At 38.4% G+C, this 21,829-nt stretch overlaps 3 protein-coding genes across 3 annotated transcripts; 1 reads left to right on the plus strand and 2 right to left on the minus strand.

The window, feature by feature from the left end:
* Positions 1-870: 870 nt before the first annotated feature.
* On the minus strand, positions 871-5,368 carry LOC131796638 (cholesterol 24-hydroxylase-like). Its single transcript, XM_059114230.2, has 4 exons — positions 4,769-5,368; positions 3,618-3,951; positions 2,931-3,003; positions 871-2,159 (listed from the first exon to the last, which is right to left on the minus strand). Exons 1-4 carry the CDS (start codon positions 5,366-5,368, stop codon positions 1,652-1,654), a joined length of 1,515 nt encoding a protein of 504 aa, XP_058970213.2. The 3' UTR covers positions 871-1,651.
* A 1,377-nt stretch (positions 5,369-6,745) lies between these two features.
* Positions 6,746-7,465, minus strand: LOC131796623 (uncharacterized). The gene has a single exon (XM_059114216.2). It carries the CDS (start codon positions 7,463-7,465, stop codon positions 6,746-6,748), a length of 720 nt encoding a protein of 239 aa, XP_058970199.2.
* A 1,821-nt stretch (positions 7,466-9,286) lies between these two features.
* LOC131796634 (uncharacterized) lies at positions 9,287-11,148 on the plus strand. Its single transcript, XM_059114225.2, has one exon. It carries the CDS (start codon positions 9,551-9,553, stop codon positions 10,901-10,903), a length of 1,353 nt encoding a protein of 450 aa, XP_058970208.2. The 5' UTR covers positions 9,287-9,550; the 3' UTR covers positions 10,904-11,148.
* The last annotated feature ends 10,681 nt before the right edge of the window (positions 11,149-21,829 follow it).

A 21,829-nucleotide genomic window follows, 5' to 3' on the forward strand; every position in this document is an offset into this window, starting at 1 on the left:
GTAGAGAGCTACTCTTGTCAATAAATTGTATTCTTTTTGATACGATTCCATAACACAAAATTTATTATAATAACAATATTTTTTAGACATCTAGGGTTTTTTAGTAAAAGCTGCGGCTAACGGCGGTCTAACTCTGCCCATAAGACCTCTGTCTGTTTGGGTTTAATTTTGACTTACGGCCCCTTTTCCGGGCTCAGCCGCTAAGTGCACCATCGCCAACCGCTTATGGAAACAGTTTTTGAGGCCCCTGATATGTAATGGCAACAAATGACATGATAAAATAAAATTCGGGAGACTACTTCCTACTTGACGAAATCTAACCGTAGGTAATTCAGCAGATTCCTTGAAAAGAGAGATTTATTTTAGTTTTATTTTCAAGCTTTTATCTAGAGTAAGAAAATTGTGAAATGGAGGTTTTTTTTTTGTTGTTAGCATACAATGCAAATATAAAACTTACATAATCACTGAGGCCAAGCAGAACAAAAGTAAGCATCACCACGTGATTTACACTACGAACTCAAAGTTCATCACAAGCAGATAGTCTCCAACGCGGAAAAATAACGTATGTGTCAAGGTCAAAAAAAGGTTTCGATGGGATCTGATTGGTTGAAACAGTGGCATTAATTTTCTGGTCCAATCACAACAGCCTGTGAGAACAAGGATAAGAAGCACCTAAAGCTTAACAGTAAACAATTATTGGATGAGGTTAAGCATGATAGCGAGAATTCTATTTTAAGGCCGAGGTCTGTGTTTGCCAAAGGCCTTGATTATTCTCGCTATAATGCAAAAACCGAATGCGACAATTGTTTATTATGGATATTCCCAAGCGTTCGTAAAGATGATGTTCGTTTGGAAAATGTGGTATTGGATCAATTTATTTCACAATTATTTTATTGTGTTATTTTTAACAATTTCGGAAATTGTATCGTAATAATTGTAAACGAATTTTTAGCAAATGAGTGAAGTGACATTGATGTAAATTAATTGTGGAAACTCCACTTGGAAAAAAACTAGTAAAATAATTGTATTGTATTGTATTGTATGAAAACCACGGCCAGATGGAAAAACATAACTTAATATTAATGACTTACATAGAACCATTATTAATATAAAATTTCCAATTTCCAATTGCTCGTAGCAAAGACAAAAATCAAACCACACCTAAATATTAGAGCCAACGAAAATTAAGAAATTAACATTAATGTATAATAATGTGTCAAACTTCATCGCATGGAAAGAGTCTCTGACGCGGGAAAACGTGTGTGGCTAAGAACACAGCGGTCACACGTCAGGTATGTGCGAGGGGATCGATTTTTAGCTGGCCGTGAACAAAACTTGGGCACAAAATTACAAAAGAAAACATAAGAAACAACCACTATCACTCTTAAAGGAAAAATTGGTATTGAACACCTGAAATAAAGCCACCTAGCTTCTACAACAACATGCGCAGCCGTTTGACCGCTGTGATGTGACCATGCGAAAATATGTTTTCAATTGGATCTGATTGATTGAAATGGGGGCGTTAATTTTCTAGACCAATCACCAGGCGTAGTTGAAGAAAAGCCAACGCCAAACCGGATTCTTTTCGTCACTTAATTGAAAATTTCTCTAATTACTTTTGCCTAATTCACATGGGTCTCTTTGGTTTGCTTCAGTTTTCGTGTCTTCGTTTGAGAGTACAAAGTACACCCCCTTTGGGCCTCAGGGTCAAAGCCTCTTCGTGTTTCATATCATCCTGACCAGGACAGAGTGTCAACTCAAACTGCTGCAGCAGCCGCGCCATAAACACTCGAGCCTCGATCTGAGCAAATGTTTGTCCAATACAAGTCCGGGGGCCGAGAGAGAATGGGAAGTAAACAGAGTGTGGAATTTCACCTTTTACCTCAGGTGAAAATCTGTCAGGATCAAATTGAAGTGGATCTTTCCATGAATCTAAATGGCGGTGCATCAAGAACTGACTGATATTCACAGAGGTACCAGCAGGAAAGATGTAACCCCCAATGTTCTCATCTCTGGTGGTTATGCGCGTTATGCCTCCGATTGGAGGATGAAGTCGCAAACCTTCCTTGAGAGTCTGACCCAGGAACTGAAGGTTGCCAAGATCCTTGTATTCCAAAAACTGATGGGAACCAAGAACGGCTTCAATTTCCTTAACAATTCTGCCCCAAAAAAATAAATTAAAAGACCAAAAATAAATAGAAAAGATAAATATATAAAAATGTAATAATAAAAATTTCAAATGTTTAAAATAGTGTAATTACCAGTGAAATACTTGGTTTAATTTATCAAGGATCTGGTTGGGTTAAAGGAAAATTCAGTTTATTTGGTACTGAAAAATTCGGATGGATAAAATTGCTAGGTGGTATTTAAATGAAGAGAATTAAATGTACTAATTTAATTAAGGGTGTTTCTAACAGGTTAGGTTTTTGCCATGGTAACAACCTACAATGGAAGTCTAACTATTGGCACAGTTGACATAATGAGAACTGTACATCTCCCTTTGCCTCTCCTCCCCTAAAACTCTATGAAAGCTGTAAAAATGTTTGTCTGTGATGACATTATTACTGGGTAAAAAGGGAAGTAGAGGGTCAGCTGCCTAGCCCCAATAAACAACCGTATGCACAGTCTCCATACCGTTTTCTAACCATTGCCTAAGGCCTGCTAAGACAGTTTTTTAAACAGTCAGGAGCTTCTTTAGTTGGTGGTCATTTCCTTTATTCTCATGACCTTAATTTGTAATTCAGAAGTGTTAGTGTCAAGAGAAATTAGATGCTAGTCACTCTTGGGTGTTAAAGGGGTAAAGCAACACAGTGATGGAACACATCTTCTTTTTCTTGAGAAAGAGGTTTCTATAACTTTCCCAAAGTTTTAACCTCTATTCATAGGTAGCAAAGCATGTTACCATAAATGCAGAAATTACAATATTATACCTGTTTTCAACCTCTGGATGCCTCAGTATTTCATAAAGAGTGAAGGACAACTGGTTAGATGTTGTTTCCTGACCTGCAATTGAAGGAAACAGTTATCATTAGACAGCAATAGAAGTATAGCAACATCAATACTACACATGTGAACATTAAAAAATTGTGTCATGAGGCACATTCCTTAAATCAGATGCTACCAAAAATTCAAAGAGAGGTACATTTTCTGTAAATTATTTGACAAAGGACTAGTGTCACTTAAAAACAAGTGCCAAATCTTAGCATTTTAGAAACAAAAAGTTTGAGTTTTAAGCTTTAAGTTTTAAAATATAATTATGACATATAAAGATCCTATAGCATATCCTTTCTTTTGTTTCTTACAGCCTGTTAAGGCAGCCAGACTCATTCTTTTTTAATATCACTGCGGCACTGAAATGTCCAAATTATAATTTCAATTTACCAGGTATCTACTATTGTATCATAATGTTTAATTTTCCCAGATACCCTAAAATTAGATGTTTTACAATCTCTTCAATAAAAACAGGAAAGTTTTTTAAAGATGAAACATCAATAGTCTGTGCTAGGGGTTTTACTGTACATTAAATGGGAATAGAATCATATAAATGGAAAATATTTTCATCAAGCAAACTTGTTTGATTGAGTAGCAACTGTGTAAATATATATGCACACAGTCACCTGCAACAAAAAATGTCACAAAATCATCCACAAGATCTTCATTTGTGATACTTGACTGCTTTTCCTTGACACTCAAAATGTGAGCAAGAATATCAAGTGGTGTATCTTCTCCTTGTAAAACAGCTCCCTGTCTATCGAGGATCACCTTCTTTCCAAAGTTACGGATGAATTTAGCTGCCTCAATCACACTTCTTTGATAAGCATATGTTGACAAAGATATTCTCCAGAATGGAGTTCGCAAACTTTCCAGGACCCCTTTAAGACATTTATAAATGGAGGATGGGAAGGGACTATCAGCATCTTGGATTGTATTGACATCAACATTGAATGCAACCTGTTGTACAAGAGAATATGATTGTTAGACCTTGCAACCCTTAAACAATGGCACGAGACTAATTGTACTGTCAAGTAGAAAATCAAGCATCCACTGATGGACAGGACAGGAAAAGGTACTTGTATAATAGATTTGTTAATTAAACGTTCTATATTAATTGAATGGACATGAAGGTTCACCGTGATTTGTGAATGAAACCAAGCCAATTGATGGATACAGAATGTATTTTGTGCACAGTTACATGTACATAGGTATCTGTAAGCAGAGTACCAACCAGCCTTCACACAGCCAGGGTGGAGTGATGTTAAGGTGCCTTACGCATTAGAGTACAAAGCAATAATTACACCAAGTTTAAAAAAAAAAAACAACAACAACAACAAATTTTCACCCTGGAATCCAAAACACAAGTCTTTGGGGTATTGATTCACCAATATGGCTTGTTTGAGGTTAGCATTTATGGATCAATGTTATCATCTGAGCAACTACACACTTAGTAACTCATTCATAACCCAACATTAATCCCACAACGTAACTGTAACTTGTTATCAGTCCACTGTTGTTGGGTTAAGGTAGGGGTAGGTACACACATTTAGATACTAGATAGATACTGACATTGATCCACCTTGACATGCACTATAACATAAATAAAACCATGCAGCTATCAACTTAGACAGAGTAGAAGAGACACTCAGCTTCCTCATTTCACATTTACTATTCTGCATTTCAGGTATAAAGCATTCTGCGACATTTGCTCTCCTTTTTTTTTCAAATTTTATTGACTCTAAGCGGACTCCATGTCACTGTTTCACTACTGTACCTTTCCGATGACATCAAGAGTAACTCTGGCGAATTCATCCGCCATATTCACAACAGTCTTTCCGTCAGCCATTTCATCCAATTTTTCCAGAAACAGGTTGCAGCTGTCATTAAACGAGGACATTAAATTCATCAAGTAGCGGCGATGAAATGCTGGATTCAGGAGTGCCCTCCGCTTCTGCCACACGCCATGGTCGACTTCGTTTAACACACCGCGTCCGGCTAGACGTTGACCGAACGGGTATCCAAGTTGCCCGTAAACGACAGGATTTTTCGGTAAATTGAGCGTGATGATACATTTTCGTACAAGTTCTGGATCAGATACGAACGTGAATGGGTTATGGTAGACAAACAAAAGAACAACTGGACCGTAAATTTCGTGAAGTTTACCAGAGATCTCGTATATAGTTAGTCCTTTCGCTCTTTCACTTAAGATATAAGGCAAGTTACCGGAGAAAAAGCTGTCCCGTTTTGGTCCAGGTAGATGACAATATTTCCAATGGAGGTATGTCAAGTAAATCGAAAATAATGGAAAAATTACTGCAATCAAAGCAGCAATCGAAACAACACACCCCCAAAGAATAGCCATAAACGTCGCCATTTCAGAAGCAAACTTAGCCAGGCGTCAAAATTGCTTTCCAAGCCTCCGCGGCCACTATGTCATGTCATACTTTTCTTGTTTATCTTCTTATTTGTCTATCTGTTTATTTATTTATTTATTTATTTTTTAGCAGTGCGATGAGAGGTGAGTGGAAGGGGAAAAAAACGATAAGGAGGCGAGCTGCGCTGTTTAGATTTTGAAGTCAAATATTAATTGTAAGGAGAGAAACTCTTCTCCCTCCCACTGGGTCAGTTTAACCTCTTACGTCATTTGCCCGCTGTCATTCCTACTCTTGCTTACTTGGGGCTAGCGTCATATTTTTTGTCAGCTACCTATTATTTTTACATAAGGACAGGAGGTGTCGGAGGATTTTTTGGGGGATCACATGGTTTACAGGGGAGAAGGGGGAGGGGGGGGGTAATCAGTCGTCACTAAATAATATAAAGACGAGTGTAAAGGGGGCACGGTAGAAAACTGGTGACGAAACTAGCTGGTAGGGAAGAAAAGTGTCATGAGATTTTGTTTAAGCTGATTTGAACGAACAAAGTACATTCAATTGTTGTTAATTCACGTCCATGAAAAAGCCCTGAGGCGGTCAGCAACTCGGCTGTGAAATGTATACCATCTAAATAGTTTTTCGATAGTGGTATAAACACATAACCCCTATATGCATGGGAGGGAGTCAGGGGAACATGAAAATTGCAGCTGCCAATGAGGCCAGATCATTGGATTACTACAGAGCCGTATGAGAGAGTCAGGTAACTTTTGTTGTGACTTAAGCAAAACCCTCCAAAGTGTCCCGGTTCTGACCTAAATATATAAAAGGACCTCAGACGCTAATAAGAGAGGTTGCTGCAGGTATTTCACCTGAGGTTTGATCTTAACTGGAGATTTTGGAACCTGAAGCCCAGGCCGCGCTGAGCTCGGATTGACCTGTCTTGAAATCACACATTAGGAGTAATAAGAAGAATAAAATGGAATCAGCTGAAACAAAAACGTTTTGGTCCATAATTTTACTTTTTACATTGGGTCAATGTACATATCTTACATAATGGTTGACACAAAAAAAAAATCACTGGGTTCAATTTCTCAAGATCCCTTCTTTCAGATTCTTTACATAAACGGTCGTTGTGAGGACTTTCTTGTTCACTGAACTTTTGCGGGAACAGAAAGACCCTCATGTGTGGATCAGATACTTAGGTAACGCGTGACATTTGTGTGCCACGAGGTCATATCCAATCTTCTACGGCAAAACCGCTATGATAGCAGGATTTTTTATCTACCGAAAATCAGTCATTTTAAAGGAAAGTTCCTCCTTCAACAACAACGACAGCTTCTAGTCATCAACTGTTCCATTTTATAAAACCTTTATATTAATTAAATTTTTGGCAATTTCAAGTGGTCAGCAGATTTGCCATTGGAGACGGTTCCTTTATCTGGATCAATTTTCGGAAGTTTTGCATTAATAGGAGGCAAGCTGGAGTTGTCTTTCCTTCGCTCAGAGACAGGAACGTTGTACACGATGCGGTGAATTGTATTCGCTCGAGCTCTTCCCGCACTGTCGTTCTCTTCACTTCCGTCGCCATCACATGTTGCTTTACTTTCCCCTTTTCCTTTCTTCTTCTGATCGCCGTCCGACGGATTCAAAGCTTTCACTGCATTTTCAACTGTTGGAAGCCCAAACGTCCACGTGAAATATTCAGACTCGTGTGACAACTTTCGACGCAAAATCATTGGCACATTTTTTTGCGTGCAGTTTATATGCGGTAAAGAGAACTTTTTCTCAAGCTGGATAGCTGTAGCACCTCTGTTTCCAGGATTTGTAACCTTTATTTCTTTTGCGATGTCATCAATACTTTTGTTGTCTCTCTGTCGCTGTTTTGCTTCTTTCGCCAGACTGATTTGTTCTCGTTTGATTCGAAACAATTCCTTCCGTAGTTCTCGCTCTTCAAGCTTGTAAGAGATGTACGTTTGTAATTTGGAGCGGTCCAGATCTTTCTTGAGAAGTGATAACTTTTTTTCTCCTTCGTGGCTTATTACCAAAGCTTTCTCATACACGGATTGCCTTTCTTTTCCGGAATAGTCACCAGAAGGCATTATACCAACTGGCGTATTCTGTAAAGTATAGTTCAAAACCGCTTAGTCGCTTTCAAAAGGCAGAGAGTAGAACTACGGGTTTGACATCTCATTTACGTGTGCTTACACCTTGCATACCCGTCTTATATACTAGCCAAGATAACTCAAACCCGTTGAGTATCTTGGAACTGTTGCTAAACAGTGTTAAGATTCCATAGAGGAAGATATTTGTAAAGTGCAGCTGCAAGAGCACACGCAGCACATACACACAATCTTTATGTTTGTGTAAATAGCTTTCCCTTGATGTTTGTACAGTTCATTACCCTTTGTTTCATTGTCTGCTTATGTTATTGTTCTGACGATTTTGGATCTTTCAGCAATTGGAAGCAATTCTGGACACCATAATCTCGCTAACACGCGCTTCTTGGCTTTCAGTTCCTTTCGTTCAATTGAACATATACCACTCTGTATCGTTCACTCAATAGTTATAATTATTTACTTTTCTTGCTGAACACAATTGATTCCAGCGGCTGTATTTACTTGCTGTTTTCGTGTGTTCTATCAAGTCTAATTCAACAAAAGAAAATAACTTCTTAGTTTGAAAGCTAAATAAAGTAATTAACCAAAGAGCTTTCATTGTCTTTTTCATCTTTTATTGGAATGATATATAGTCGGTACCTTTTGGAGGATTATGTCGTCTGTTGTGTGGTAAACACTAGAAATTGAAATCGCAAGAATTCAGTTCTTATCAGTTGATTAGATTGGTGCTAAAGGTTCCTTGAAAAGTAAGTAATTTCGATCTTTCTTCTTAACTGTTTTGATCTAAAACGATTCTTTCTTCATTTAGAGCAGTTAAAAACTATTTAAGATGATGGTGAACAACAACAAAATTCAGTAAAGCAGATAAAACCAGATTGGTTTTCCAGATTTTTTTTCTATTGTTCAGAATTTTTGAATAAATGATACGCTTGTTCAAACTCTAAGCTTGCATGGGCCTGAAATTCAATTGATCATAGACAAGAGAGGATAGAGAGTGAAACCAATAAATGAGTACTATAAAATACATATATTAGTAACAACTTCTTGTCTCAACGAAACCAAAAAAAAGTTTAGTTCTCAAAATTTTTTCCAACTTTGATTCGGATGTCGTTTCAATAATTTTCAGTTATACCCTCTTTTTTTAGTCATATATCAACATAACAGAAAAAGGGACGTTATTTGATATAAAGATTTTGATATGGGTATTTCATTCTTTAATCTCGTTTTGATTCAATGAAGTATTTGTTTATAAAAGAGCTAACTCACCGTTGGATAGAGATCATGGAACGTTACACATATGTTGGTATTTCAATAAAGAACTGACTGGTACCGCTCATGGTCCATAATGCACGAGCGTACTTTAACCGAGTCAATATTTTCCTGTTTTGTTTACCTTTTGCAGTTATGAGCAATTCGTGTATGTAAATTGTTTTGTGTCTTGCGGAATAGTTGACTTGTAGCTATGGTTACCGTAAGCGCCAATCGAACAAAGATGGGCAGAAGACAAAGAAAACGTGTCCTCAAAGCTTACAATGTCTCTTCTATTAATCTCATTTAATCCTTCATTAAGCCGTTTTTCATCAGTATGATACTCCTTTGGGAATCACTTATGGTTGCATCATTTGAATACATTGGTCTGTGAGTAAACTCATCAATTTGGAAGAAGTCATGTTCAAAAAACATTGGTGCAGTATTTCGGAAATTATTAAGATTCCACGAACGCTGAAAATTGATAAAGAAACTACATGTAGACCAAGAATATGTCTTTAAAATAGTCTTCTTGCACCAGTGTGCCTTTTGCATAATTTGCTTTATTTTGGCATTCTTTAAGAGGCTCTCAACAACGGAACTATAAACAAAGAAAGTTTAAAGAAGCCACAGCTTAAAGAAGTCTGAGAACATCCGTGCAAATGCAACTTGAAAATGATATCTTAAAGCAAACATGAGGTTTAATTTTATATTTTCAAGGAACTTTTGAAGAGCGCACGTAAAAATAAATCACAGAGCTGTACGAACAGTACTTAAAGATTTTGATCTCATTGCGGAAAACCACGTTATAGTTTTGTGATGGCTTCTCGAGATACAGCTTTACAGAGCTCGATTGCCTTTCTTCAAATTCAGAAAAATGCGAATTTAAAGAGATCTACCTCGATGAGTGAAGATGTGTTCCGAATTTTTCGTCAGACAGGGCGACGAATTTCTTTGATTCAGCAACAGGTGGAGAGGGAGCGATGTTCTTACTTAAAGGAGTCCTACACGGAAAAAAACCAGCTTTATAAAGAACTCGCGCATATTTTCCATTCCAAGAGAGCAATCAGGGCTCAACAAGGGACAGATGTTCTGTCCTCGACATCCGCTCCTCAAAAGAAACATTCACAAGCTAGTTTTGGGGAGAAATCAAAAGAGGCAGATCTTGGCAATGGTCACAAATGCAAGTCCGTGAAGGAACTTCGTTCGATTAATGTTAACGTATTAAAAAGATGCGAGTGTTGTCGCCGTAGGGCTTTTCGAACCATTGAGGAAAATGATGACGACGAAGATATTTTTGATGAAGAAGCTTTCCAATACGAGAGTCAGTTGCAAACGCTCGATGACAAGTCAAGCGACAAGGCGAAAACTAAAGCAGGCAGAAAGATAAGCCAGAGTTCTAGGTCTTCAAACGAAAAGAATGAACGTAAATTGGGTAAAAAGAAGACTGCACTGGTGCAGTTTAGTAGGTATGACGATATTCGAATGCCAGCTGCCACTCAGAGAGTTAAGGCAGGAATATGGGCTTTGAAAAAGCAGAATGTTGGGCCTGATGATCAGAAAAAACAAAGTAAGGCCGTGCGTTTTGGAGGAAATGATTCGACGGTGGAAAGTCCTTCAGTTCAAAGAAAGACCTCGTCTGATACTCCTGCTTCGACTGCGAGACCAACACTTAAATCCCGAGCGAGTATAAAATTGGAAAGTCAGAACAACAAAGGTGACAAGCTACACCTTGATGGTAACGCATGGTCCACTCATGTACAAGACATTCATGAGAAAAAGAACAACAATAACAATGCAATTAGCGGCTTGTCGAAGGCGTATTGCGCGTTTAAAAAGCTCCTTAACAAGATGGAGGATGAATATCAGGCAAAGCAAGTGAAAGAGGACGAAATGAGGCCTGAAAGTCGAATTGAACTACCAGGTAGTCGACCAGTTTCGAACATATCAGGGAGCGATTCAAGATGGGCCCCTTTGCGTCGAAGTTCAGACTCGCTTTCTGTTCGTTTGAACACATGGACAACGGGAAGCCTCGAGCCCACCTCCATGAACAGCTTCGAGGAAAATTGCGAGGAAGAAGTCCGGGAAGGGAAAGGCGAGAGTGTGAACATTGGGGAGGATGAGAAAGATGATGGTTCCTTACATGAAGTGTACATTATGCAACACCGTTAGCTGGTAAATGACAAAAACCACAACAGAGACTTAAATTATAACTGGATACTGGTTGAAACTTACAGGACGTGAAAGGCACTTGGCATTGCTGATCATTCAAAAAGATATCTCATTTTGAGAATTATTAAATAATTATCTTTGGAGACTTAATTCTTTGCTAAGGAGGACTTTTATTCTTAGATTTTTCAGGCCATTTTGAATGCCTATAAAAGAACTTTTCAAGCAGTAACGAATGGGTAGATTCATTCAGGAGAGAGTTAAAATATTGCAATTAATTGCACACAATCAAAACCATTGATAACCTTCCTTATCTGGAATATCGTCAGACACAGTCATGTGTACATCTGTACCTAAACTTGGTCTTAGTGAAAGCAAGTAGATTTATGTCCATTAAACTTAAAAAGAAATTTATTTAAGCTTTTCTTTTATACTCTCAGTCAGTGTTATACATTGGTACCCACTTTCAGGATATGTATCTCTGCGTTCGTACCGATAATATTGCCACCATGGTAACTACAGATCTACGTTGGTCAGAAAAAGTTCTTCTTTGACTCCAAGAGGTTATGACATTTACAAAATATTTGCATGACAATGGAGTTTTCGATGTTGGTTTTAACCTCGAGTCGTCCTCATCACTATATGTTTCCGTATGTAAAATTAGTCTCCATCAGATATCGCCTTAAGTATAATCTTCCCTAACAGGTTCTGAATGAACCGATCCCCAATTGACATCGATTAATCGCGAAGCTCAAAACTTAACTTAAACCTCGAGATTGTGAACCACTTTCCAGGTTCTAAAAGTTCTCTCTGCTTTACGGGATTATACGAAAGATTAAAAAAAACGAGATCAAAAATTTTCTCATTCTGTTTCAGTGACATACAGTCATCTGCTCGGAAGACATCAGTCACAAAACCCAGAGGTTAATCGTGGGTGCCAGCATGACTGTTACTCTCCTGTTTCACCATGCTTACTGGAAAGTTATATGTGGTTAACCCATTCATTTCACTTTCCAAAGTTAGAAAAGACTTGACATACTCGAAAATCCAGACGAACTTGAATTATTTCTTGACCTGTTAGGCTCCCGATAATCATCGTCATTGTCATCGTTATCGTCATCTTCTATGTTCAGAGTTCTCCTGTGTAGCCTGGTTCGCCACCTCGACATGTCCTGACAACTACTTGGTCTAGGCTTTCTTCCTGCTGAACACCAACTCGCCCTTCGTCTTCTTGGGCCATCCTCCTCTGGTGCGCGCTGATAGCCAAAGGACCTATCTTGTTCTCGAGGAAAACTACCTCTTTTCAATGATGTATGACTTAGGTCGCGCACATTCATAAGATTGCACTCTGACTGAGCAATTTTCTGAGCATTGTTGAAATTCGTAAAACTCTCCTGAATTTGGGCAAAATCTTGCCTGCTCCCAGCATGATCACTTGACATTCTCCTTACAGGAATCCTTGGAAGTTTTGATGAGGCCAGAACTGGAAAGTGCTGGTGGACCACTAATGAACTTCTTCCTGAATCATACATTGGTCCATCAGATGCTGTTCTTGACAACATTGCATGACCGAAGAGATTTCCTTGGCATGAATGGCGTCTAGGGGTTTTATCTCCATAATTTCTAAACCCTAAGTCAATCTCTGCATAGGTTTCTGAATTCGCACTGGCTGTTACTCCGTCAAGTTCTTTGAGCTGGACTAGAACTTTTTCATGTCTTGTTTCAAAAGCTGAAGCCAGCTCCCTCAATGTTTTGTGCCTGTCATCCATTTCTTAATATCTCTCAATCGTAATGAAGTGACCTCACTTCGTTTCAAAATCGTCTCAAAACACGAGAAACTCAAGATTGGGAACATGTAGTGGTTAGACGAAGTTAGAACTTTCTTTCATGCAAAACAAGACGTCTTGTTTGTTTTTATAAGGTAAAAGACTATCGGTATTGATCTTTCGACCTTTTGCGATACCTTTGTTAAGGTCTGATTACCCGACCAGCTGTTCACCAAAGTAGACGAGCTGTGATTAATAAGCTTAACTAACTGATTTACAGGACAGCGCACAAAGGAAAAACAATAAGTAACCCGTCATGCGTGCAAAGTGCATTTGTATTTTCTATCGATACCAGAGAGGTACGATAGCGCACGAACGACTTTTATCCATAATGTACGTTTTAGAAAACATTCCCGTTTCCCGCAATATTCTTGAAGTTTCATTCCAGATTTTACCCACAGAGTATGCGAAAGAAGACATGCTGTCGGGTTTTGGTTCATCGCTTAATTGCGCAATTCATCCCAGGGCCTGTATGAAACTTCTCTCTCTGCTAAGGAATAATGAAAATCTATGCACATGGTTTTCATTGTTAAGCGCAGTATTCAGAAAAAATTTTGTTCTTTCCCGTCGGAGACTAAGGGTGAGGACCAAAGAGCGCAAACCATATCGAATTCATTTAAGTTTCGTTGCATGACTCTATCCAAAGAGACTCCACATAATGGTTCACGGTCAAACAAAGGGTAGAATGGTTTTAATAGTACAAAACAAGCCATTCTTCTGAAGCCTTAGAGCAACGTGACTGAAATTCTAAGAGGGTTTATATTAGCTTGTACACAATTGTTTGTATAACACGTACAAGACGTACACTGATTACTTTTTTTTCCTATTTCAGCATGCCTTTGTTACACGCGATAAATAGTGTTTTGATTTCTTCTGGGACGGTTGGAGAAGGTTTCCTGGAAAAAAAGGAGTTTTTTTTTCTTCGATGAAGAGCACGAGTCCAAATTCATTACAAACTGATCACGCCTAAAGCGTGCACCTTAGGTTTCAAAACAACAATCGAGTTTTCATACAATCCGAGGTTTCATGGTCAAAGAAGATAACTTTGTTAAAACAATCAAATGAACCTCATTTGAAATTAACCCTTTGACCTCAAAGAGTGACTGATATCTAACTTCTCCTTACATCATCACTCCTAAGTCACGAGGATCTAGGAAATGATCACCAACTAAAGAAGCTCATGATTGTCAAACAAATTCTCCTTATCAGTTCCTAAGGAAAAGTATAGGGAACAGTATGGAGAATATATATACTGATGTGAGGGTGTGCAATGTCAAGATTTTACTAATTTAGATATTCTGTCTTCTTTCTTTCACATATATGATTTCTTGTGCAATTTGTTATAAATAGTCACTTGTAAATTTTTCAGACAGCAAATTTAATGCGCTAATTACAATAAGCATTTATTTCCCATACAAAGCCCTGAACTATTGTTCTTAGCTGACGACTATACTCGGCTCAATAATCTTGACCTGGTAGCTGACGACTATACTCAGCTCAATAATCTTGGCCTGGTAGCTGAAGTGAGAAAGAACAACTGTCAAACTCGGTTTGTGACATACCTTGACAATGATACTTAAGAAAGTCGCCAGCTAATTAAACGAAATATAATCGCTACAAGTCGGATCAGAATTTTTTTCGCTACAATATTTAGTTTAAATTCATTCGTGAAACATCGTTCATTCTTCATCATCGTTTTGCACGAGTGAATTTCTTCTCCCAATTTTTGGAAGTAAACTTTGTTTTTTTTCTGATTGATCTGCAACTGTAGAAAATCCTGCGAAACTGCCTCGACGAGTTTGAAAACGGGAGTATAACCTATCGTCTTCGTCATTAATGTCCAGGCTCCTTTTGTGCACCTGCACGCGCCAAACAGACGGGCTTTCGGCAAATTTCGAACAAGATGGTCTTCTTTGCTTCGTTTTAGGAACAACTGTGCGGCTTTTTGATGGGGCCTCATTACCTTGGGCACCAAGTGAGAACCGACGCCTCCGACCCTCTGGCCTTGTCAGTATATTTGCTAAATGATGAGGCCTTTGTTTTCCTTTCCTGGGAGTTTCTAGTATAACATCTAACTCTTTCCCAGCAATATTCTTAGATAAGTCACCGGGAAATGATTTTGAACTTGGCACACTGTACTGCACGTCTACGGCCACAAGGCCAAGAGATGGAAGAGACTTGCGACGCGTCAACATTGGAGGCGCTCGATTGAACTTACTTATTGCACTACCACTTGATGAATCCACTAAGCTTTGCTGTCCCGAGTCGCCTTTTTCGTTGGAACAAATCGCAGAGCTGTCATTTCCTTTTGTACTTGGTTCGTTTATTTTGTAGTCGGATAAAGCTTCCAACACGGCCTGGAATTCAGAGCTTCTCGAGGAGCTGCAAGAACTAACACGATTAGAAGTTTGATTCATACGGTCAACGTGACTGTGTGCAGCGCCTGACAAGTCAATCTTCAGGGGATTGGAATCGAGTTCGAAACCAAAGTTCATCAGATCGAATCCTTCTTTCCACTGAAATTCACCATTGCTGGCAACGCTTGTAATACTGAAAAGTCAAGGAGGACAGTTAAATATTTTAAGAATGTCAACATCGACGCCTTTCCGTCCTTAACAAATGAACGCTATTTTCTGCTATGCACTGAAAGTTGTTTTTTGGACAAAAAGACAATAGATGCATAAAAGGTCTCCTTTCTTCTCCACGATGAAAAGATAATTACGAGGAAACCATCTAAAGAATAATTGTTACCAAAACAAACATCAGATTTGCATACAACCCTCGGCATATATTTAACTCAACGACGTAAAAAAGCTAGACTACATGGCTATTGCCTATAAACAGTTAAGCCCACTTCAGTTTGTAAGTCACGTTTTGTGTTATTTCTGTACCATGTGGACACGTTTAGGTTTGATCTTATAACCTGTTGGAAACCTGCTAACCTTTTCATCGGAGATTTGATCTAAGCGAATGACAACTAAGATCTCTGTTAAATACTTTTCCGTTGCCCCTTCCCTAAATTTTTTTTTCGGTTTGCAAGCAAACAATTTGCAAAATAATTGCTTTCAGTATTTTTAAATAAAACAGGCCACTTCGGAATTGTTTTAAAGTTTGGCTGAGTCCACGCCCTCTCTTTGCTTTTGCTTCTTTTAATCAATCTGACTCCTAACAAGGACTTTTAAGGTACCAATGGGAAAAGGTTTTGTTCTGGTGACATCAGAAGAAATTTGAAGGGCACCCTGTACCCTTCCTCCCCTCCCTTCTCACTCGAAGATGAACTCATGTTCGCACGTGCGCTTGAGTTATGTAACTATTCTTAGTGCAGTTCCAGGCCAGACTTTTCATAACTAAAATATAGCAATAATATTCGATTTTCATCCCACTTGTTTCTCAAAATATAGCATGAAGCCTCTGACTTCAATTTTTGCTTTTAACTACTAATTTACGAATAAACCTGTGTCTTCTCTGGAAGTCAATTGAATAAACTTATGTAATTAAGGTTAAACAAAGAAAATATCAACGGTCGATATTCTGTTGGGTAAAACTTGAGACCAGGAGATAAACTTTCATCTCCTTAAGCATCTGATAAGAAGGGGTTTTCAAAAAGTTTGTATTTGATTTGGAGGGAGCCGAAATACATTATTTTCAATATGAGTTGCTGATTCGATACACGTACCTTCCTCGCCCATTGCAGCTTACTGGCATTTTCTCTGGTTTCCGATAAATTCACTTCGAGTCCTGGTAAGAAAATAAGCTATAAAGTTACGAAAAGGCACGTTTTCGTGTGACGTTCATGCTATAAAATTTTTCAGCAGAGGCCTCTCTGTATACTCTGGAAGTCAAATTGACGCGGCCTTGTTCTATTAAAACGACCAGACGATTTACCACACAATGGTCCAATTTACAATCGTGTGCTTATTTTAGTTGTAAGGAATTGGCTGAAGGTGACATTTTTTTTAATTTATAAAGCTTTGTCTTTCATATGTTAATTGCACTGTTCATATGCTAACTAGTCTTTCCAGTTTCGACCTAAGCTTGGCCTCAAACTGTGTGGATAGTTAGCTATGCAATGCAAAAATGGCCAACAGTGTCACGGATCTGATAGTTTTGAAACCAAGTAGGTTGCTGATTCATATAGACTGGTGAAATTTAAAAGTGTATAAGTAAAAATGTAACCAAACCAAGTCATGCGCTGTACCCCTATCATGAAAGAATCTGACTTTAAGTTTTTAATGCATTCTTTGCGAAGGCATGGCCTGTTCCTTCGGCGGCAACCTTTTTTTAATCAAAGTCGGGATGCAGTTTAGATAAATCCTCGGTTCCTCTACCGCCGAGAGATTTCCGCATCAACTACTACGACACAGATTGTAATATCACAATTTATCATTAGCATGGGCTAATCTTGGCGAGTATCAGTGACATATTCGTACAGAGTTACACCCAGCTAAAAGATACAATTTCCATGCAGTTACAAGTTATATCAACTAAAACATAAGCAAGCAAAACGTTCAGTTATCCCGAATACATAGAATAACAATATCATGACGGCCAAATTTCTCAGAATCTCACGCCATGCAGCAGTTTATTAAACTAATGAATAGGATCAATGGCTCAGTGATTCAACATTGGCAAATATGCATCGAGTAACCTACCACTTGCTCCCAAACTTAACGCAGAGATGAATCCGTGCAAAGAGTTAAAGCGCTAACGTATTCTCCTGAGGAACTGTTCGATCCTGAAAGCAATTTCTAACTGACTCCCTAAGTGCTATACGTTCTATTTCAACAATACTCAAAGACAAAAGGACACAACAATACTCTTTTCTTCTGTGGGTTGCTCCGGTAATGCGATTAGAAACTATGTATAGAGCTCAAAGGGAAACGTGAAAGGAAACAATAAGCTAAGGCAACCTTTTGTCATGGGAAAACAATATTGATGCCCTACGTATAAACAGATCCTTTAATCAGTCATTAGTTTCAATGAAAATAGAGACCAATGAGTAATTTCTGCTGTAATCAATGGTGGTCACAAAAAGATTCTAAAATTTGGGGTGGGGAGGGGGGTTTGAGTGTAAAACAGGGAACGTATTTTGTTTCTGATCTGGGCTTGCCGTAAATTAGGGCAGCAATTGGGTATCATTATGCTGTATTTCCTAGAGGGACTCAACAATTTAGTCTTTCTGTGGTGCCAATTGATTTAAAATGCTTCAGGGATGCGTAACAAAATCCACCATAAACAAAAGATTACGAGCGGAATGCACAAAATAGCTAGATACCGCCCAGTTGACAAAATAAGATCGAGCCGTGTTTCCCTATGCGTCTTTTAGGTAGAAAGTTCTCGCAATCGTTTTTCTGTAATGTTTCAAATCAAGAGTACATCATCTGTTGTCGCAGACCGCAAAAGTGAGTGTCTTGCCACCTGGAACTACGTGATTTTCTCGTGATACCTTGCATGTCTGTATATTGGCTCAACCTTTCGTGGAAACGTGGCCCCTCAAACCCGTGCGCTTTCAAATCGTGAATTCTTGGCAAGGTTTTTTGCTGTTCTGGATTGATTAAGAGCCAGTCACCGGACTAAATTACTGATGGGCCACTATGATTTAATTTGGCTTATTTTTGTGTAATATTGGCCATCCTTTGTTAATTTTAACCTCTTGCAATTTTCTTGAAATCATTTTTACTTTGCAAATTATTAAGAATTTTTAGAATTCTAATTTGATAACCTTTGTTTTTTCGCTTTCTTGATTGCCTTCCTCGAAGTATAGGGATTGAGATCGTTGCTGTTTTTACGAGTAATCTATTTCTGCTCTGGCCACGAAAGGACGCTGAGCAAGCAAACGCAAGATGAAATTGCGCCCGCGCAGTGCGAAACTGCGTCATGAAAGCGTGCGTTACGTATGTCAAGCCATTGCTATGTTTCGGCTTCTTGTGTATGTGTGTTTTCTGCGATAAGTTTCTCTTTTTGTACTTTGGCAAGGACCCGATCGAGGTCTCTGTCCTCTTCCATTACATCATGTTGATTTCTCGTTTTAATTCAAGCTGGGACAAATTTTTCTGAACACGATTGGTATTGTGCAACCCAATTTGAAAATACAAGTACAGTGTAGGTGTCATTCTTATAAGTGGCCAGTTTAATGGGACAGCTATGTTTGTGTTATTGTTATTGAAGTAAGTATCATTTGCGCATTCTGGTCGAAAGATTTTTGGGTTTAATTCATTTTCTCGTAAAAACGACAAGTGTCGTATTTTTATTTATGCAAACTTTTAAATGCTGAGTATTTTGTTTCTCGAATGTTGTCATAATTTCGACTTATTGGTTCTTTCCTTCTACCTTTCGTAGTAGGACATTGCGTTCGTAAATTCCGTCTGTCGTCGTACTCATGATTACCAAATCAGGGTCCAAATTTGTCATTCCTTCGTAAGGCTACATACTAAATTGGACTCCACTCGGTCCTATTGACATGATTAATCGCTTTAAACAACCTTATGTTCCACACTCCTCCAGATCGTGGTTTGTGGTAATTTCATTATTATTCTTTGTTTCTTTACATTATATTGGCTCAGTAGAGTTTGGTGGTTCAGTCAATTGTTTCCTGGACGACAGCTGGTCAAAAGAGTTATTGACAAGCTTAATTGCGTAGACTCTCTTGTTTACCTGTCAATACTTGTCTCAATGGATGCGAATCTAACAAAGGAAGATTGATTAGGTCTCATTACTTTTGAAAACCAATGAGTCGTATAATTAGCAAGGTTTACTCAGCTTGCTAATTTTAAAAATATATCTAAATCATTTGAACGTATACTCCTTCGTAAGAAGCCAGTAAGCAGGATTTCGTCACGGTTTCAAGAGGAATTACCATTAAAAATTATATTTTAATTAAATCACAAAAAAACACAGAACGATGAATTGGATCAGTACCACGGATATCGTAGAGTATGTTTGAATAACTGGAATAAACAAGGTCATTAGAAGCGAATCGAGAAACACCACAAAACTTCTTCAGTCACACTATTTTCAAAAGTGTTTAGCAGTTGTCTATATCATCCGAAAAAATTGTGAATTTACAATTCGCTTGACTTGAAACTAGTTGTATTTAGTCTTCCATTTATTCATTACTTCCAGGCAAACCACGATCCATACTTTGTTGTGATTATACCCAGCTGTGTCTAAGGAGTGTTTAAACAAATGCAGTCTAATTATTTTCCAAAACTCCTTTTAATTTTGGAAAGCGGCTTCCTCTTTCCCCGCGGCTTTGGGACTTGGCTGTCATTTGAATGGCTCTCTTTCTCTCTCTATGCGATGTGACTTCGAAGTGAGTTTCTGCCGCAGCTTTAGCGTCCTTAAGAGTTAAGGGTACATTAAAAACAATGTTCGTCACTTTTGAATGCCGTTTCATTGCCTTGGTGTCGTTAGTATTAGCGACACCTTTTCCTAAGATTGCTTTCATTTGTTTTGGGTTTCGGGACGTACGTTTTGTAGAAGTGACTTTTATTATCTTTGGAAAGCCAATGAGCCAGTTGTGAAATTGAGACTCTTTGGAGATTGAGCGCTTCATTATTTTTGGTATGTTCGGACCAGTACATGTGATAGCTGGGAATGATTCATGGCTTCGTTCTATTCTTAAAGACCGTAAACGCCTTTGCTTCTCTTTTACTGTCCATCCTTGGTAGACTTTCTCTTTGTCCAGTGGTGGAAGTTCTCGAGATTTTGCTTCCTTAGCAAAACGCTTTCTATCTCTGCACATGTTTATCAGGTCTTCTTTGATTTTTCTCTCTTCAAATTTGTAATCAATGTTAGTTTGAACTCTTTCCTTTTCTATTTCTTGTTCGACGACTTTAAGTTTCTTTATCCGCTCTTGAAAAATCGCTAGAGCTTTATCATAAACTGACTGATGGCCTTTTGATGAAGATCTCTCGCTCATGTTCTATGTATTGAACTAGTTTAAACCAGTTTGCCAACCGCACAAATTCAGAAACACTCTAAATGAACCTCATTTACAACTAATAAAGTTTGTAAGTCTGTTATTCAAAGCTTAAATACGTTGGCAGTTAGATCTCTAGCATTTTCTGCTAATCCACTTAATGTGACGTGCTCAAAGAAAAGACTTGGCTTAATAGCGCGGAACCCATTTTGACAACAATAGATGAGGCTTGACAATAGTTGTACTCCTTTGAGGCGACAGATAAACGGAACTCGTCAGTTAGCCAATCATATCGTTGAGAAATAAACAATAGCCAAACGAAAAGGATCATTCACCCGACGAGATTCAGTCAAATTCAATCCTGAAATTTAATTGCTGAGCAAAGATCTCTGGTCTGTGAAGAAGGCCTGAGAAGATAGTTCCCTTTAAAAAACAAAAAAAAAACCATATTTCTGTAATCATAACCAAGAACCTTACAACAACGAGCAGCTCTGTTGTAGTCAGTCAGATGAACGTGGGATTAAAAAAATTCGAATTATGTTTGAATGAGGTGAAATGAACTCAATGTTATTTTTGTATTTTCATGTGGCAGCCAGTTATGTTTGTTTACTTTACACATTGTTGTGATCTTTTGACATTCTTTTGAGAAAAGTTTAACATCTATCTCGGGTGCTGGCCAATTTCGAGTATTCAGCATTTTGAAGGTTTTATTATTTTATGTCAGTTTCCAATGGCTGATTATTCCTACTTGCACGAGAAGGCAGTCTGAAATGGCAGACTATTCCTACCTACACGCGAGGGCAGTTTCAGATGGCTGACTATTCATACTTTCTCGAGAAGGCAGTCTGAAATGGCTGACTATTCCTACCTGCACTAGAAGGCAGTTTCAGATGGCTGACTATTCTTACCTGCATGCATGCACGAAAAGGCAGTTTCCAATGGCTGACTATTCCTACATGCACGAGAAGGCAGTTTGAAATGAATGACTATTCCTACCCGCACAAGAAGGTAGTTTCAAATGGCTGATTATCCCTATTTGCACGTTTGCCGGAGAAAGACGGTTATGTGTTATGTGGTGAGAACTAGTTACCTTTTCACAATGGAGGTGCGCATGACTTAAGCAGCAGATTTTGATAAGTCTAAGTTCTAAAACTTACGTGGGGGGTTCACGAGTCCGACGGC

This window comes from Pocillopora verrucosa, chromosome 7 (genome assembly GCF_036669915.1).
Source record: "Pocillopora verrucosa isolate sample1 chromosome 7, ASM3666991v2, whole genome shotgun sequence".
Classification (NCBI taxonomy): domain Eukaryota; kingdom Metazoa; phylum Cnidaria; class Anthozoa; order Scleractinia; family Pocilloporidae; genus Pocillopora; species Pocillopora verrucosa.

Bases quoted from the DNA above. Each gene is read 5' to 3' on its own strand.
- LOC131796623 (XM_059114216.2), bottom strand. From the start codon at position 7,465: ATGCCTTCTGGTGACTATTCCGGAAAAGAAAGGCAATCCGTGTATGAG.
- LOC131796634 (XM_059114225.2), top strand. From the start codon at position 9,551: ATGGCTTCTCGAGATACAGCTTTACAGAGCTCGATTGCCTTTCTTCAA.
- LOC131796638 (XM_059114230.2), bottom strand. From the start codon at position 5,368: ATGGCGACGTTTATGGCTATTCTTTGGGGGTGTGTTGTTTCGATTGCT. The intron at 3,952-4,768 runs GTACAGTAGTGA...CTTGTACAACAG, and splicing joins CTCTTGATGTCATCGGAAAG to GTTGCATTCAATGTTGATGT. The intron at 2,160-2,930 runs GTATAATATTGT...TTTTTGGGGCAG, and splicing joins CATCCAGAGGTTGAAAACAG to AATTGTTAAGGAAATTGAAG.